This window comes from Phocoena phocoena, chromosome 20 (genome assembly GCF_963924675.1).
Source record: "Phocoena phocoena chromosome 20, mPhoPho1.1, whole genome shotgun sequence".
Lineage (NCBI taxonomy): Eukaryota > Metazoa > Chordata > Mammalia > Artiodactyla > Phocoenidae > Phocoena > Phocoena phocoena.
The window spans coordinates 41,340,662-41,357,719 of NC_089238.1; the positions used below are offsets into that span (position 1 = coordinate 41,340,662).

The window sequence follows — 17,058 nt, forward strand, 5'->3', positions numbered from 1 at the left end:
AGGGACATGGTGTCAGGGAAGCACTGTGGGAGCCCGGGAGGGATCAGGGAGGCATAGTAAAGAATGAATAACAGGTTTTAGAGGATCTGTTTTTCCTCCTTGTTAGTGTTTATTTTTTCCAGAGTGTATCTGGTTAGATTTTAATTTTCTAGCTTTTACATTCAAATAGACATCTTAGATAGATGGGAATGTTATTCACCTGTCTTTAAGTTCAAGGTCAGGTAGGATAGAATGTGTTGACTGAAAAAAAAAAAAAAACACAGTTTGAGAGTTGTGACTTTATTTGAAGCCAGATGAGGACTGTAGCCTGGGAGACAGCCTCTCAGCTCTGAGGAACTACTCTGAAGAGGTGTGGGTGGGGGCAGGAGGTCAGTATAGGTATGATTTTAGTGGAGGGGAGATACTTGCAATCAAGTACACATTTTGGCAGAAGGTTCCTGCTAGTCACGATCACACACACACACACACACACACACACACACACACACACACACACACACACGGCATTGGCTGGAGTCCCCTCCCCTGAGCCCACCTTGAAGACCACTGCCCTAGGCCACATTCTATCCTTCTGAAGCCAGCAGTGTTCCAGCAAGATTTTGAACCTTTAGCCTCTCTGACTTGAGGATTTTCTTCTTTATCTCTTTGGCCATAGTAGCTATCTATAGTTCACACAGTGGTTTCCCTGCAAATTGATTTTTGAATTGGGTTTTGGCCCCCGGATTAGATGCATTGCTCTTGTTGCAGCTTGGTGATAGCTGATTCTCTTCCTGTTTCAGTGGCGGGACCACTGGATGCAGTGTGTGTACTTCCTGCCAGAAGAGGAGCCTGTTGTCCAGGGCTCAGCCCTCTGCCTGGTAGCCCACCACGACGACTACTGTGTGTGGTACAGCCTCCAGAGGACCAGGTGTGCCCCAAGCCTCATTGGGTGGGGCATTAGGCTTGTGACACTGTGCCTTTATATAAATTCCCTGTCCGGACCCTGTACAGGTTTGAGTGGGCACATTTGTATCTGAACAGAATAAGAGCGAAAGTTTGTGACTGGGTATTTCAGTACCTGTTTGTGTGTACTCTGAAGAGGCTGCCCCAGTGGCAGGACCCCCATTTGGAGCAGATATATATGAGAAGCCTTGAATTGGAGGGCCCTCCGACCTCTAATGCCCACTCCACAGCCAGTGCCTAGACTCCTGCCCCCTAGAGGACCATGCGTGTGTCCCCTCTCCATCTCAATTTCCCTGGGGCAGGTCCCTGTGCCGTGCCTTCATGCTCGCTGGTGCCTAGCAGGTCATCACCCTGTGTCTGTTCATTTCCTGGCCCAGCCCCGAAAAGGATGGGAGAGCCCACCCAGCACGCCCTGTGTGTGACTGCCAGGCTCATCTGCTCTGGAACCGGCCTCGGTTTGGAGAGATCAATGATCAGAACAGAACTGATCAATACGTCCAGGCCCTGAGGACGGTAAGTGTCCAGCCCCTTAGGTGGTTGTAGGCCAGGAGGGGTTTGTCCCATGGACCCGACCGAGCTCATTGCTCGCTTATGATTAGCTGGTTTTGTTTTCTGTGCTCCCTTCTCTGTCCATGAGTGGCTTCAGCCGGCTCCTTCTGGGCGGGCATTTGGGCAGAGGCCAGGGAGCTTGTTTCTGGACTACCTGAGGGCTTGTTCTCTGCTCTTCTATGGAAGCCTCTCCCTGGCCCCTGCCTTACCTCTGGACACTTTGCCTTTATGGTCACCAGCAATTCCTTTGTGTGATCCTTGTGGATTCAGCCACCCCATTATTCCTCTCATCTCCTGCTTCCTTTCTAAAATTTTCTAGAATGTAAATTTTGTCATGTAACTCTCCTGAAAGACCTTTGCTCCCTGCTACCTGTAGAAGGGGTCTCTCAGCCTGGGGACCACACACAAGGTTTGGACGGGGGTCTCTGGACCCCTTGGAGTCATATGCAGAAAAATATGTGTGCACGTATGCATATGCATGCATTTTTGGGGGGAGGGAGGGTCCCAACCATCCTAAGTTTCTCTCAGAGGGGTCTGTTGACCCATAAAGGCATTCCTGCTTTGGGGAGTCATTTGACATGCCTACAGCTTTCTGTGCTGTGACCAGGTAGGGAAGAGGCCTGTGGTTGTGGATTGGGAGGTTGCCTCTGATAAACAGGGCAGCCCTTCAGCTGGGCCCTCTAGGATGGCTTGAGGACAGTCTTTCCTGATGGTGGGGAGAGGTGAGGGAGGTGGTTGTGTTGGAGTGGGGGGCTGGTTACCACCTGAGCCTGGGAGGCAGGTATGACTTGTGTGAGGGCATAGGAAGATCCAGCCGGGCTGTGTGGGGGTTGGAGTGAGGAGGAAATCAAAGATTGAATAATCACAGAGTGAGTTAGGGGGTCAGATGGGAAATGTTCCTGTCAGTTTGTCAACAGGAATTTCTTGACATTGTAAGAAAATCTGTGCTGAGGTTGTTCTTTTCTGCAGGTGCTTAAGCCGGACAGTGTCTGCCTGTGCATCAGTGATGGCAGTCTGCTCTCCATACTGGCCCATCACCTTGGGGCAGAGCAGGTACTGGACATGTGCCTTCTACCAGGTTCCTGACGGCCGCTCTTGAGTTCGGGTGTCATGTGGTCTGGGTACATGGTTTTGTGACTAAAGCTCTTTCAAGTGCAGCTGCCACATATGTGGCAGGCGTGCTTGTGTTGGTGGCTAAGGGGTTGTTGCCTTGTGTGCGGGTAGGAGTCAGGCTATAGCTGTTGCCCCATCGCCACAGCTCCCGAGTCTGAGTCTGCCACCTCAGCGCAGAATGTTGTACTGTCCCAGGGGGATAATGAGCACAGGTAGAGTTAGTTAGATGTTGTCCTCTGCCTTGGAGTTGCATTTTACTTTTTTTTTTTTTTTTTTGCGGTATGCGGGCCTGTCACTGTTGTGGCCTCTCCCGCTGCGGAGCACAGGCTCCGGACGCGCAGGCTCAGCGGCCATGGCTCATGGGCTCATGGGCCCAGCCGCTCCGCGGCATGTGGGATCTTCCTGGACCGGGGCACGAACCCGTGTTCCCTGCATCGGCAGGCGGACTCTCAACCACTGTGCCACCAGGGAAGCCCTGGAGTTGCATTTTAATCTTTGTTTTCTTTCTCTGTTAAGTGCACCTCCTACAACTAATAGCATGGTATCCTCTTCAGGTATTTACGATAGAGAATTCAGCAGCTTCTCATAGACTGATGAAAAAAGTAAGTGATAATTGTTGTTACTGAAATAATGAGGGGACCTGTGGGGCCTGCCTTCCTGAGTCTGGGATTGATCACTTTGAAGCAGTGCTGGTACCAAGGGAACTGGGAGAAGTAGGAGCTGCCAGTGAAGTTCTTGTGACTCCTGAGTCGAGAGCTGGCCTGGAAGTCTTCTAGGGCTGTCGTTGAATAGCAGTGAGCGTTTAGACTCTACTTTGTTGTGGCTGAAGATGTTTAGGCTTCTCTCCTCACTTCACATAAAATGAAAAAAACTAAAGTCTTTGTGGTGATAGAACTGAATTTGAGATTTGTTTCTGGGGCACCAGCGCCCATGGAGTCACTGCTCACAAACTGACCTGACTGGTTGGTTCTGTGACAGTGTTTCTCCTCCTGGCCAGTGATTCCCTCTCTGAAGGATAACCTACCTCCACCAGAACTACAAGCCTACAGCTAAGTCTTGCCAATGTGCCTGCAAGAGAAATTTCTTTTGCTCTTATGACATTTTGCTCCTGATCTCATCTGAGGTCTGTAGGAGGCCTTTGGATGGGAGAAGTTCTGCAAAGCAGCTGAAAGTGGTGCTCCAGAACTGTTTGGCCAGAGAACTGCAGACAGATAAAGGAACTGAGATGTTCTTTTTCTGGACAAAAACAATAGTTTTGTTTTCTCTCTAAGATCTTCAAGGCTAACCACTTGGAAGATAAAATTAATATAATAGAGAAACGGCCTGAATTATTAACACCTGCAGACTTGGAGGATAAAAAGGTAAGTAGTGAGTGCTCTGCGTTTGCTCTGGACAGCACGGCTCTGAGACAGCCTGACTGCCCCCTTCTCCGGACCTCACTGTGTGTCCCCCAGTCACTCACCAGCTAAGGACTCGCCGCTGTTGAGGATGTGGTGAGGTTTGCAGAGATGCCTGCTGAGCAAATACTTGCGCAGCTCTCAAGTGGCTCATGGCTGCTCCTTCAGCAACGGCAGACGATCTCTGCTAAGAGCGACTTCGGCACATCGTGTCCCCTCCCTTTTCCCTTCACAGCACTGCTGTGCACGCTTCCGCCTCCCATCTGTTCCTCAGTCCCCCGTGTGCCTCCGAAACTGCTCCCGGCCCTCAGTAACCTTGGCTACTAGACACGGTCTCCTTGCCGCTTCATCTCGCTGGCCTCCTGCACCCTCACAACAGGGGCCTCTCCCTCCTCAACATACTTCTCTTTAGGCCCTTAAGAGGCTGCCTTTCCAGGGTTTCCTCTTCTCTTTCTGGCTGCTCCTTCTCAGTCCTTCATCGGTCTCTCTTCCTTCACTTGATCCTTCCCTGCAGGTGTCCTTGGTGCTCTCTCCTTGTCTGTCCTCTCCTCTTCTGTTGCATCTCCTCTCAGGACCATCACATCCCTTCCTATGTGGGAATCGTGGGTGTCCAAGCCGGGTCTTCAAATCTCACATATCCCACAGGCCCTTCAAGCTGGAACCTGTCATCTTTCTTGCCAACATTTTTTTTAACCCCTTTATTGAGATATAATTGACATACCATAAAATTAACCCATTCCAAGTGTACAATTTGAAGATTTTTTAGTAAATATAGAGAATTATATAACTGTCACACTGTCTAGTTTTAGAACTTCCATCACCCAGCCCCTAGCCCCAGGCAGCCGCTGATGTGGTTTCTCTCTCTGTACCTTTGCCTTTTCTTGGCATTTCATGTGAGTGGAATAATACAATATATGGTCTTTTGTGTCAGGCTTATTTCACTGTTCATGGCTGAAAGGTTCATCCATGTTGTAGAATGTGTCAGTATTTTGTTCCTTTTCAATGCTGAGTAGTGTTCCAGGGTATGACTGTGTGATATTTGGTTTACCCATTCACTTGTTGGTGGACATTTGGATTGTTTCCAGTTTTTGACTATTATGAATAATGCTACTGTGAGCATGGGTATGTTAAGTCTTTGTGTTTTCGGTTCCCTTAGATACCTAGGCTTGGAATTGCTGGGTTGTGTGATATTTTTGTTTAACTTCTTTTTTTGCTGTGCCATATGGCTTGTGGGATATTAGTTCCCTGACCAGGGATTGAACCTGGGCCCTCAGCAGTGAAAGTGCCAAGTCTTAACCACTGGACCGCAGTGGAATTCACTGTTTAACTTTTAAATAAACTATTAAACTGTTGTCCAAAGCGGGTATACCATTTTATATCCCAACCAGTAATGTATGAGGGTTCCAGTTTCTCCATATCTTTACCAACACTTCGTATTGTCTCTCTTTTTTTTTTGCGGTACGTGGGCCCCTCACTGTTGTGGCCTCTCCCGTTGCGGAGCACAGGCTCCGGACGCACAGGCTCAGCGGCCATGGCTCACGGGCCTAGCTTCCCCACGGCATGTGGGATCTTCCCGGACCGGGGCACGAACCCGTGTCCCCTGCATCAGCAGGCGGACTCTCAACCACTGCGCCACCAGGGAAGCCCTCTTTTTTTTTTTTTTTTTTTTTTAGTATAGCCATTTTAGTGGGTGTGTGGTGATGTCTCGTAGTTTTGAGTTGTGTTTGCCTAATGACTAATAATGTTGAACACCTTTTCATGTGCTTATAAGCTATTCTATATCTTGTTTAGTGAAATATCTATTTAAGCCTTTTGCCTGTTTTCCTCCCATGCCTTTTTTCTAAGAACAGCTTTCTTTCTGAGATATGGTTCATGCAGCAAAGTGTACGGTTCAGTGATTTAGTATATTCATAAGATTATGCGGCCATCACCACAATCAATTTTAGAACATTTCCATCACCCAGAAAGAAACTCCTTGCCCATTAGCAGTCACTCCTTATTTATCCCCAGCCTCCCAGCCCTAGGCAGCCACTAGCCTGTTTTCCTTCTGTAGGGATGTGCCAATTCTGGACATTTCATATAAATGGAATCACATGACGTATAGTCCTTCGTAGGTGGCTTCTTTCAAAGTTCATTCACGTTACAGCATAAATCAGTACTTCATTTTCATTTATTTTTGCTGCTGAATAATACTCCACTGTATGGCTGTACCACATTTTATTTGTCCATACTGATGGACATTTATTTATCCATATTGATGGACAGTTTATGGACATTTGGGTGGTTTCTCCTTTTTGGCTCCCATGAAGGATGCTGCTCTGATCATTCGTGTACAAGTTGCTCTTTCTTTCCCTTATAGATGAGGATTAAAAAGATATTTAGGGAATTCCCTGGCGGTCCAATGGTTAGGACTCCACGCTTCCACTGCAGGGGGCATGAGTTCAGTCCCTGGTTGGGGAACTAAGATCCCACAAGCCGCACGGCACGGCCAAAAAAAAAAAAAAGAAAAAGAAAATTTAAATTCTGAAAGCCATTGATACGGTGCACTGGGTAGACTCCAGGTCACTGTTGAGTAGACGTGGTGAGAGTGGGCATTCTTGCCTCAGTATTGGGGGAACAGGGAATACACAGGGCCAACCCCTTTCTGTTTTCGTTGTTTCCTTCTGCATCTCTGTCAGCTCAACTAGGAACCCATGTGTCATCTTGGACTGGCCCTGTCCTTGATGCCTGTCTGCTTGGGCCCAGCCCTGGGTGGTCTGGTTCCTCAGCATCTGCTGTCTGGTTCTCCTCCCTTTGACACAGACTCCCTACTCCTTGCCTGGACTATAGCAGTGCTCGCCCAAGTCATGTCCTGTCCCCAGCTCCACCTGCAGGTAGCCTCCCTACTTCCTACATACTTTGGGGATCTTTCTTTTTTCTTTTTTTTGCCACACTGTGTGGCTTGTGGGATCTCTCAGTTCCCCAGTCAGGGATTGAACGTGGGCCACAGCAGTGAAAGCCCAGAATCCTAACTACTAGGCCACCAGGGAACTCCTGAGGGATCTTTCTAAAGCACATTCCTTCTCATACTAAACCCTGATTAAAGCTTTTCGTGATCCCCTCTTGCCTCCAGGGCAGAGTCCAGTCCCCTTTACCTGTCATCAGCTGCCTTTGGTGACCTGGCTTCTCTCCACCTCTGTGGCCTCACCCTTTCTTTACTGTCCTACCCCACCTGCTCGTCTGACAAGCTCCCAAAAGGGCCTTGCTCTATTTCACACCCCTGCTTTTGCTTCTGCCCATCCCTCTGCCTGTAATCCCTACTCCTTTGCTTTTCTGTCTCCTGTTCATGCATTTATTCATCTAATCAGCAAACCTTCACTGACCATCTGCTCTGGGCCAGGTGCTGTGCTGGGAATACTGTGCTGCCACTTCTCTGTCCCTACTTCTGTGGTCTCCGAGCCTGGTGAAGGAGACAGACTAGCGCTGATAGTAAATTGTCATGATAAGGCTTTGAGTAGGGTTTACAGGATGCCATCCTGGAAGCCCTTCCCTATGCTCTTACCTCTAGAGTCTCTCCACGAGCCCCTTCCTTGCTTCTGTCAGAGCTTACTGCACTCTCTGAGGACGGCCCCCAGCCTTGTCTGCTGCCCCTTCCACTCTGCACTCCTGAGGGCAGGGCTCATGTCTGTTTCTCATCTTTGTATCCTCAAGGGCAGGTGCAGACCTTGACATGCTTGTTGACTGACTGACTGACCAAGTGGGTGAGTGAATGAATGAACGAATGTGCCTGTGAAACTTGTAACCTGTCCTTTACTCCTCAGCCGAATCCTTCTGACGCCCTGGTCCTGCTTCTTGCTCTGATCGCCAGGTTTCTCTCCTCCTGGGTGAGCCGTTCTTCACCACCAGCCTGCTTCCGTGGCACAACCTGTACTTCTGGTATGTACGGACTGCTGTGGACAGGCACCTGGCGCCTGGCGCTGTGGTGATGCCCCAGGCTGCCTCGCTGCACATGATGGTCGTGGAGTTCAGGGTAGGCTACCCAGAAGTTTTCGGGCAGGGGATGGGGGGACCTTGTTTTCTTGTAAAGACTTTGGATGCAGATGGAGCAACTAGGGTCTTAATAGTTTGGGCCTCTGTTTTTCTGTGTCATCACACTGCAGGGCTGAATAGAAGAGGCTTGCCTTTGTAAAAATGAAGTAATTTGGCACATGAAATGGAAATGGCTGTGTGTTGTCATTTTACAATTATGGTTTATCAGAATAATTTTAAAATATAAATTAAGAGTTTCAGAAGATAAGCTGTTCAGCTTGCTCTGCTCTTATTAAGAGCTGAGGCTCCAATTCTGTTACCATACCTCACACACAGCCCGCGCCACGCTGGGCCGAGAGGCCTGGCCCCCACTTCCTATTAATAAAGTGACTGTTCTGGCAAAAAAAAAAAAGAGAGCTGAGGCTCCCGTTGTTAAAAGCATTTTGAGATGGGCGAGTCAGCTTCTTTATGCGAGAAAAATTGAAAACCTTCATTTTAATTTTCTCATCAAAGCAGAACCACAGTCACAAAGTCATTTTGGGAAAGGCATTTTTTATTAAAAGGATTTTGAAATGCTTTTAACCTGAAATGTAGCATGAATGTCATTTGATATTTCTTTGATAAGAACAGCTTTATCCATTGGTAGCTTAGTGGTTCCATCACTTAATTTTCTGGGCATTTCTTTTGTGTTTTTTATTCACTTGATCAGATTCCATGTAAATTCTGGTTTTCATGGCCAAAGAGGGAATGTGGAGAATGACACTGTTCCTAGGCATACGTCCAAGAGACAGAGAATGCAACGTTGACTGGCCAGAGTGCACCTCTGGTCCCCTCCGGGGATCCTGTCCTCACGCTCTCTTTATAGGCGTAGAGCCTCGAGAACTGGTTGATAGAGCTCTTCCCAATGAACCGGTGTTCAGGATGGACAAGGAGGGAGAGACACTATCCTGGTAGCTCTGGCCGATTGTCCCTCATAGGAGAGGGCTTGGGATCATGGGGGGCTTTACAGGTTTGAGGAGCCATCCTGGGTCTTTGGTGTCTCTGGGCCCATTCAACTGTGGGCATTTCTTCCAGGCCTGCGGGAGCAGCAAGATGTGCTTCAGGTTTGGACCTGGGGCAGCCCCCCAGCCTGACCTCACTTACCCTTCCTGCTCTTGTCACCACACTTCCGTGTGCCTGGGTGGGTGTGGACATCTCTGGGCTGTCCCACAGAGCCCTTGGCGTGCCTGCCCACCCGCCCCCATTGGCTGAGTGTGGATATTGGTGTGCCCTGGCTGGGTGGGTGTCAGTAAGGCTGTGCCTTCCTTACAGGACCTGTGGAGGATCCGGAGCCCCTGTGGTGACTGTGAAGGCTTCAATGTGCACATCATGGATGATATGATTAAGGTAGGCAGGGCCACAGCTCCCACCCACAGTGTTCCACCCACCCACTCCACATGGCCACAGGCTTCTGATGGGGATATGTGGCTTCCATGGAGGGACCTGGGTTGGGCAGTGCAGGCAGCATGCAGAGAGCTCCTCTGTTGGGGGCAGCGAGGGCAGGTGTATCCGTTCTACTTGGTTCACCATGAGCATGAACCTGAGAGCCATTGGGTCTCCAAGTCTGGCTGGTATTAGGCCATTCTAGGCCCTGGGCTGTAATCCCTGAATCAGAATTTTGGGTTGGGGCCTGTCCACCACCAGGCCACTGGAACCATTCCTACCAGTGTCAGCAGCTTGTTCTCTTTTCGGACGGTCTCTCTAGAAGGCAATTTTGGCAACCTTCTGAGCCAGCTATTTTCATTCTGGGGACTCCATTCCAGGGGAAAGTGCTAGAGCATGGAGGGGGGTGGGATGTGCAAGGAAGGTCCTGCAGGGTTATTTGTACATCAGTAGGGGATCAAGTCAGCCACCAGGATCTGCATCTCCCAGAACCCAGAGCAGTCATGAAAGTGCCAGCGATATTTGGCTCAGCCAGGATGGATGTGAAGAGTCATGAGCCCCGTTAGAAGGGCAGGGCAGGGAGCACCATCCCATTTTTATGTATTAAGAAAATTCACACGTGTAATAACTATAAATGGAAAGTAACCTTTAAAAATTGTGTACAATATTAATTTTTTAAAAATAATATAATATAAATTTATTTATTTATTTTTGGCTGTGTTGGGTCTTCGTTGCTGCACACGGGCTTTCTCTAGTTGTGGCGAGCGGGGGCGACTCTTTGTTGCAGTGCACGGGCTTCTCGTTGTGGTCGCTTCTCTTATTGCAGAGCACAGGCTCTAGGTGCGTGGGCTTCAGTAGTTGTGGCACATGGGCTCAGTAGTTGTGGTTCGCGGGCTCTAGAGTGCGGGTTCTAGAGCGCAGGCTCAGTAGTTGTGGCGCACGGGCTTAGTTGCTCTGCGGCCTGTGGGATCTTCCCAGACCAGGGCTTGAACCCATGTCCCCTGCATTGGCAGGCTGATTCTTAACCAGTGTGCCACCAGGGAAGTTGCCCCGATTTCTTTTTAATTAGAAAAAAATTTGCACATGCAGAGAAAAAGGGGTGGAGCAGTGGACACCAAAATGTTAGTTGTGTGATTAGGAAGTGGTTAATATTTTCCTCATTTTGCTTATCTTTCTGTTTACAGTTTTCTACAGTGATTGTGGATTACTTGTGTAAACATATTTTAAGTAAATAAATCCAGTGGACATTTTCAGTTTCCATCTTACCTGCCTCTCCACAGCAGACCACTGACTGTTCGATTCTTCTAGAAACCACTGCACACCCGGGCTCCCCCTGGTCACTTCTCAGGCTCCTTCCCGGATTCCTCCCCTCTTCTCATCCCCTAATGTGTCCTGTGTTCTAGGTCTCCCCCAGGCCCCTGCCCAGACCCCCATAGCTGTCCCCATCTTCTCTCTTTGCTGGCCAGTGTCTGCATCTTTCCTGAGCTCAGACCAAATAGCTAAGAGCTGTGGATTCTCCACCGAGATGACTTCAAGCACTGTGACCTGATGCTTCCAGAATCCATCTTCTCTTTCCCCTCCCTGAGCCTGGCCCCTTCCAGTGCTCCTGTCCTAGACCTGCTGCCACTTCATACCTGCCTGCTGGGCTCAGGGCCCCAGCAACCTCCCGGACAAGTCTTCACCTTCCCTTGCAGTTGGTTGTTGGGTTCCATAACCATCAGGTCCTTTGTGAGCCAGTTTTCTTCCCCCGCTGCTGCTGGTCTGGTCTGGGGCACTTTGATTTCTCGTTGTCGGACCATGTACCCTCCTGCCTCTCCCAGTCAGCCTTCCTCCGCAGGGAGCCCAGGTGAATCTGTACATCCGAAGTCTGGCCCTGTCTGTCCCCTGCGGGAAAACCCTGTAAGGCTCCCTGAGCCCTTACTCCCACCCCAGCAGTCACCCCGCACTGTTCGGCCCGCTCTGCGCTGCTCTTCGCCCTTTCCCTGCTGGGCTTTGTCCACTCTCCTCTTTGCTGCCAACTTCTGTGTAACCTTCAAGAGGCAGCCTAGAGATCACTCGTCCAGGCAGCTCTCCTGCCCAGCCCTGTTCTCAGCTCGTCAGTGTCCCCCAGGCACTGTGTTCGCTTGTCTTCCAGTTGTCTCCATCTAGACTGGGAGCCTTGTATGGGGGTGATCTGGCAGCTGTAGTGCTCAGAAAGGGTCACTGAATGGGCAAGTGTCCAAATGACAGGTGTTTTCATCAATATAGACAGTTGGTCTTCAAGGTAGCTCGTGAGATGGGCAGTGTCATCCAGTTTTATATTTTATTTTATTTATTTTATTGTATTTTACTTTATTTTTGGCTGGGTTGGGTCTTCGTTGCTGCACGTGGGCTTTCTCTAGTTGCGGCGAGCGGAAGGCTACTCTTCGTTGCGGTGCGCGGGCTTCTCATTGCAGTGGCTTCTCTTGTTGCGGAGCATGCGCTCTAGGCATGCGGGCTTCAGTAGTTGTGGCTCGCGGGCTCAGTAGTTGTGGCTTGGTGTCTCTGGAGCGCAGGCTCAGTAGTTGTGGCACATGGGCTTAGTTGCTCTGCGGCATGTGGGGTCTTCCTGGACCAGGAATCGAACCCTGCATTGGCAGGCAGATTCTTAACCACTGCGCCACCAGGGAATTCCCAGTCATCCAGTTTTAAAAGGGAGATAATGAAGCTTAGAGTGACTTACCGAGGAAACGGCTTGTGAATGGTGGCAGGAACAGAAGCCAGCTGGTCGGGCTAGGCACCTGTGGTCTTTTGTGAGGACCCACTGCCCCACGTGACTGTGGCAATTACCCTGAGGGACCAGGGCCGTGGAGGTTAGGGGCCACTGGCATAGATAAACTCTGGAGACGAGGACATGGCCTTGTTCCCTGGCCCCCCGGCTCTGTCTCTGCACACCCCTACCTCCTCTTCCCTTCTCAGCACGCCCTCGACTTCAGGGAGAGCAAGGAGGCCGAGCCCCACCCACTGTGGGAGTACCCGTGCCGCAGCCGCTCGGAGCCCCAGCAGATCCTGACCTTTGATTTTCGGCAGCCGGTCCCCCTGCAGCCTGTCTGTGCTGAGGGTGCCATCGAGCTGAAGAGGTGAGTGTGGTCTCTAAGGTGGGGGGAGTGGGGGAAGTGGCAGGGTTGTTTTCTCATAGTTATTGCCCGAGTGGCTAAGCACTTACTTTGGCCACTTTCATGTGGGTGGGATGGCTGTCCTTGTCTCAGCCTTGCCCTTCCTGAAGTGGCCCTGAGTGTATAGTGGGTCCCCACAGCTTCTGGGTGGGGAGGGCGAGCCAGAGTGGGCTCTCTCAGATCCTCCCACATCTGAGACTCCATTTGAGCTAAGCAGCATGTTACACACAGCTGCAGAGAAATGTGAATTTGGTTGCTATGGTTACCCAGTGGCTCATATTCCTGAACTCTCCTGGGAATTAAAGCAGGTTAGGAATTAGCAGAGGCTGTCGTTGTGATGCATGGTCAGGCCCATCCAGCTCCAGCTCTAGCTCCCTTCATGGGGAGGGGCGGCTTCTTCCCAGAGGAAAAACTTTCTTCTAACTGGGTGGAGGCCGTGAGCCCAGAACCCCTTTGGGCTTCTGTGACAAGGGGGAGGCAGGACAGTTGCCCATCTGTGCCTGCCATCCAGAGTATCTGGGAGAGATCTTCTAGACTTTGATGCCTGGACTCCTCTCTGAGCCTTCTGAGCCAAACCTTTCTGTGACCTCAGGCCGAGGAGGCTGGTCCGGCAGCAAGCTGGCCCTGCCCCAGGGTTACTCTTGAGTATTTGGCCAGGCTGTGGCGAGTGAGTGGGACCTTTGGGTTGTGGCTCTTCTTGCTCAGCATTTTACTGAGCTGCCTTAGTCAGTTGGAGTGTTAGGAGCCTCCTAACTGGGCAGGATGGAAGTGGAAGAGACGAGAGGTTTCTGAAAAGCAGAGGGGAGCCATGACCATGCTTAGCCAGTCTCTCGTGCAGCTGTTTGTTTTTGGCCCAACGTTCCCACCCCCCATCCCACCCTCACCCCCAGGCCTGGGAGGAGCCACGGAGCCGTCCTGTGGATGGAATACCACCTGACCCCGGACAGCACGGTCAGCACCGGCCTCCTGAAGCCTGCGGAGGACAAGGTAGTGCTGTGTGCGTGGGTCCCAGAGTGGGCCGGCCCTGAGAGCAGGTGCCGCCGTGCCACCTGCCTGCGCTCCAGGTGTTCCTGGCATGTTCAGCCAGATGATAACTCCTCAGTGGCCCCAGGTCACCCGGCCCTGAACAGCAGCTTCCCACCACGAGCTGCCTGGGCTGGAGGCTGGCCAGGAGGGTGCTGGGGTGTCAGAAGCCCTCACCGCCTTCTTGCTGCTTCCCCTGCAGGGGTACTGTTGTTGGAACCCCCACTGCAAGCAGGCTGTGTACTTCTTCAACACCACAGTAGACCCCAGAGTGCCACCAGGTGGCCCCCAGACCATCACCTACACCGTGGAGTTCCACCCCCACACTGGAGATGTCACTGTGGATTTCACGCTCTCAGATGCCCTGGACCGTGGGTGCTGACCCTCACTTGTTGAGAAATAAAGTGGCTGAGGGCGCCAGGCTCTGAATGGTGTGGCTTTCTGTGAAGGAAGGTGAAGGCGCCTCTCCTTTCAGGGCCCGGCTCGGCCTCTGGGCTTGGAGGAGACCTCTTCCCTTTTTGTGTTTTTGCTCTGTGGCTCCTTGCTCCAGATGTGGTGGGAAGCGGGGATGGCTTTGGAGCTGAGGAGGGGCCAAGGAGCCCCCCCTGCAGTGGTTATGAAGTGCTCAGAAAGCTCCAAGGCTAGAGCGTCCCTCCTGCCCAACCAGGGAGCGGAGCCAGAGGTGACTGGGCTGGGCAGCTTGGGCTGCTCTTGGCTATGCAGTGCTGGGGCGGGCATGCTGCTCTCGTGGGAGCTGGCCTAGCCTGGCCTGCACTGGGGACCTTTGAGTCCCACCTGCCTGCTTCAGCTAGGAGGGGCTTCTGGGGGCAGAGTTGCAGACTTACGGCTGGGCCCCAGGCCTTGAAGACCCTGGCAGGGCCAGGCCAAAGACCGAGTTCAGACCCTTTCACTTGCTAAGTAGTGGCACCAGTCCACATTTGTAAGGGTCTGGCCTCCATGTGCAGCACCAGCAGGTGACCAAGACCAGCACCTAGACACCAGGCTGCTTTTCAGAGGATAGGGAGGAGGCTGTCCCAAAGCAGTTCCTCAGAGGCAGACCCAGGAAACCAGCCATCAGAAGGGAGCCAGGAGGTATGGCTCTTTCCCGTGTGCCCCCCTTTTAGCAGAAGGACCTCGTCCCCTAGAAGTCTGGGGCGGATGGGTATGAGTGCAGTCACCCCGACGTTGCCTTGCCAGGGAAGGTCAGAGAGCCCCAAGGAGGCCCTAGCCTTGTTTCTTCCCACACTCAAGGTGCCCTTCTGCTGTTTACTCCCAGTTCCAGGAGTAAGAGAACCCAAGGGGCCTGGTTTCCTGGTGGTTCAGGGCAGACTCAGGCTGTGCCCATCCTGTGGGGAGAGGCAGGAAAGGCAGGCCCCCCACAGTGGTCTCCCCACAGCCCCGCCTGGCTGCCTAGCCCCTTGGAGTCAGAGCAGGGCCCAGCCTAGCTTTTCACTTAAATGAGTGGAGAACACCAGCCTTGAGCCTCACAGTTTTATTTTTTCCTCATTATCCATCCTTTCAGCACCAGTAAAGGAAAAAAAAACACCTCTCTTTTCAAAATATTTTATCAGGTGTAAAGATTGTTTTTCTTCTAGGGAAGAATCGTCTGGATATATATTTGATAATGTTCTTACCAAAACCTCAGGTGTGCTTACCATATAAAACCCCTAATGTCCCATGAGGATACAATACAGAAAAAAATACAGAAATTAAAAAAGTCTTTTTTTCTTTTTTAAAACAGTATTTCTAAATCTCAGCAAGTTAATACAATAGTTAAAAAGCATCAAGATTAATATCCATACTTAAAACTCAACGTGGTCTGGACAAATGAAATGACCGTTTTCTTCCAAAGTTGACCCCTGCCTCCTGCCTTCTCTGGAGGAGGCTGGGCCCGGGGCAGGTGCAGAGCCTTGGGGATTTGGGTGACCCCTGGTCCGTCCTTCCCAGGCCTAGATGCCACAGAAACATCTGAGATATTTCTTTTCTTTCTTTTTTAAAAATCGAAATGGAAAAGTCTGGCTTGTACATAGACCTGGGGGTGCACAGGCTTGATGAAACTCGTGGCTGGGTGATGGCGGCCTCAGTGCTGAGGCCCTGCCAGAGGGCAGTGCGAGGGGAGAGGGGAGCCAGGCCAGCTCTGCTCTGGACACTAGGCAGGCTGGGCAGAGGCGACCTTGTTAGGACAGGAAATGACTGAGGCACAGGGAGGTATGACTTGCCTAAGGCCGCCCTATGAGTAGGGAGAGAAGCATGGCCCACTGTGCCTTGGCTCCTCCCCAGCTGCCCTGGGAGGCAGGCGGCCCCTCTGAAGGATGAAAGCTGTGCTGGAGTCGCTCTGCTTCAGGAGCCCTGGCCCTGCTTCCGCTTCTGTCCTGGGCACACAGCTGACCCGCAGCCTAGGGGCCTCAGCTCAGGCCCAGACATCTAGGTATCACATCTGCCCCGTTGAGCTCCACCTGTGAGCAGATTCCTGGCTGCTCCTGGGATTGGAGACCTCTGACCCAGTGAAGCCTAGCCAGGGCCTCGAGAGCCACAGCTTTGGAGGAGGGGTGCAGCAGAGAGCCCAAGGAGGACTACACCCTAGACGGTGAGCAGCCCCTCCTGGCTTGACTTGGGGGTGGGACTGGGGGCCTGGCCAGGGAAGTGCTCCAAGCAGTGAGGCCCTCAGCTCAGCTGCTGCCCCAGCCAGGGGCATTCAGACCAACCAGTGGCACTGTGAGTGTGGCTCTCAGGAGTGTCTCACTCCAGTGCAGGCCTGGCCTCTGGCCTTGGCCCCCTCTTGGTCCCTCTTGCAGCTCAGTGGGTGACAAGGCACAGCATCAGCTTATTGGCACCAGGAGGCTCCTGGCAGCATGGTCCTAGTGTGTCCCCAGCCTCGTTGGGCAGAACTGGCCTCGAGCCAGGCGGGCACATTGGTTGGGGCGCTGTGAAGAGGGGAGACCATTGGGAGTTGTCAGTAACAGCTCCCAGAGTCGAAGGGGCCTCGCACCTGGAAGCAGACAAAACCCTCCCTGCGTGACTCTGGGGGGCGTCCCCAGGTGAGTTTAAAAAGGCCAGTGGGCAGAGGCAGTGCTGCCGTGGGATGAGGAGCTGTGGGCTTTACCTGCAGGCTCTGCCATGCTGTGCGCGTGCGCCTGGGGCTGGCCCTGGTCACATGGTGGCAGAGTGGATGCCAGCCAGTATCACTCCCTGCCTGGGGCGAGCAGTGGCCATTGGCCTTGCCACCCCCGGCCTGCACGCTGGTGAGGGGACAGGCTGCTCTGTGCCTTGGTTTCCAGCCCCTTTGTCCAGGGCCCCTAGATCGGGTCGCTGTTGAGGATTGGCCTGGGAGGACAGAGCCGCAGCCCCACCCAGAGGCAGGTGGACGGTTCCTGAGCTCAGCCAGCACGTGGATGGGGACAGTCCCCAGGAAAAGATTGGTCCCAAACCAGAAGGGTGTCCGGAGGGGAGACAGGATCAGGCAGAAAGAG

The 17,058-nt window shown here is 52.1% G+C and overlaps 1 protein-coding gene across 3 annotated transcripts in view; it reads left to right on the plus strand.

The window, feature by feature from the left end:
* PRMT7 (protein arginine methyltransferase 7) overlaps positions 1–14,008 on the plus strand; it is a 47,373-nt gene extending 33,365 nt beyond the window's left edge. For 2 of the 3 annotated variants that reach the window (XM_065898447.1, XM_065898445.1), the window contains 10 exons: positions 780–907; positions 1,320–1,455; positions 2,461–2,544; positions 3,159–3,206; positions 3,876–3,965; positions 7,849–8,010; positions 9,321–9,395; positions 12,369–12,529; positions 13,456–13,552; positions 13,791–14,008. In XM_065898447.1, the coding sequence (XP_065754519.1) occupies positions 780–907; positions 1,320–1,455; positions 2,461–2,544; positions 3,159–3,206; positions 3,876–3,965; positions 7,849–8,010; positions 9,321–9,395; positions 12,369–12,529; positions 13,456–13,552; positions 13,791–13,970 (1,161 nt within the window). In that variant the 3' untranslated portion in view covers positions 13,971–14,008. The remainder of the gene's footprint in view (positions 1–779; positions 908–1,319; positions 1,456–2,460; positions 2,545–3,158; positions 3,207–3,875; positions 3,966–7,848; positions 8,011–9,320; positions 9,396–12,368; positions 12,530–13,455; positions 13,553–13,790) is intronic. The other variant, XM_065898446.1, reaches the window with a different exon arrangement.
* Positions 14,009–17,058: the final 3,050 nt, after the last annotated feature.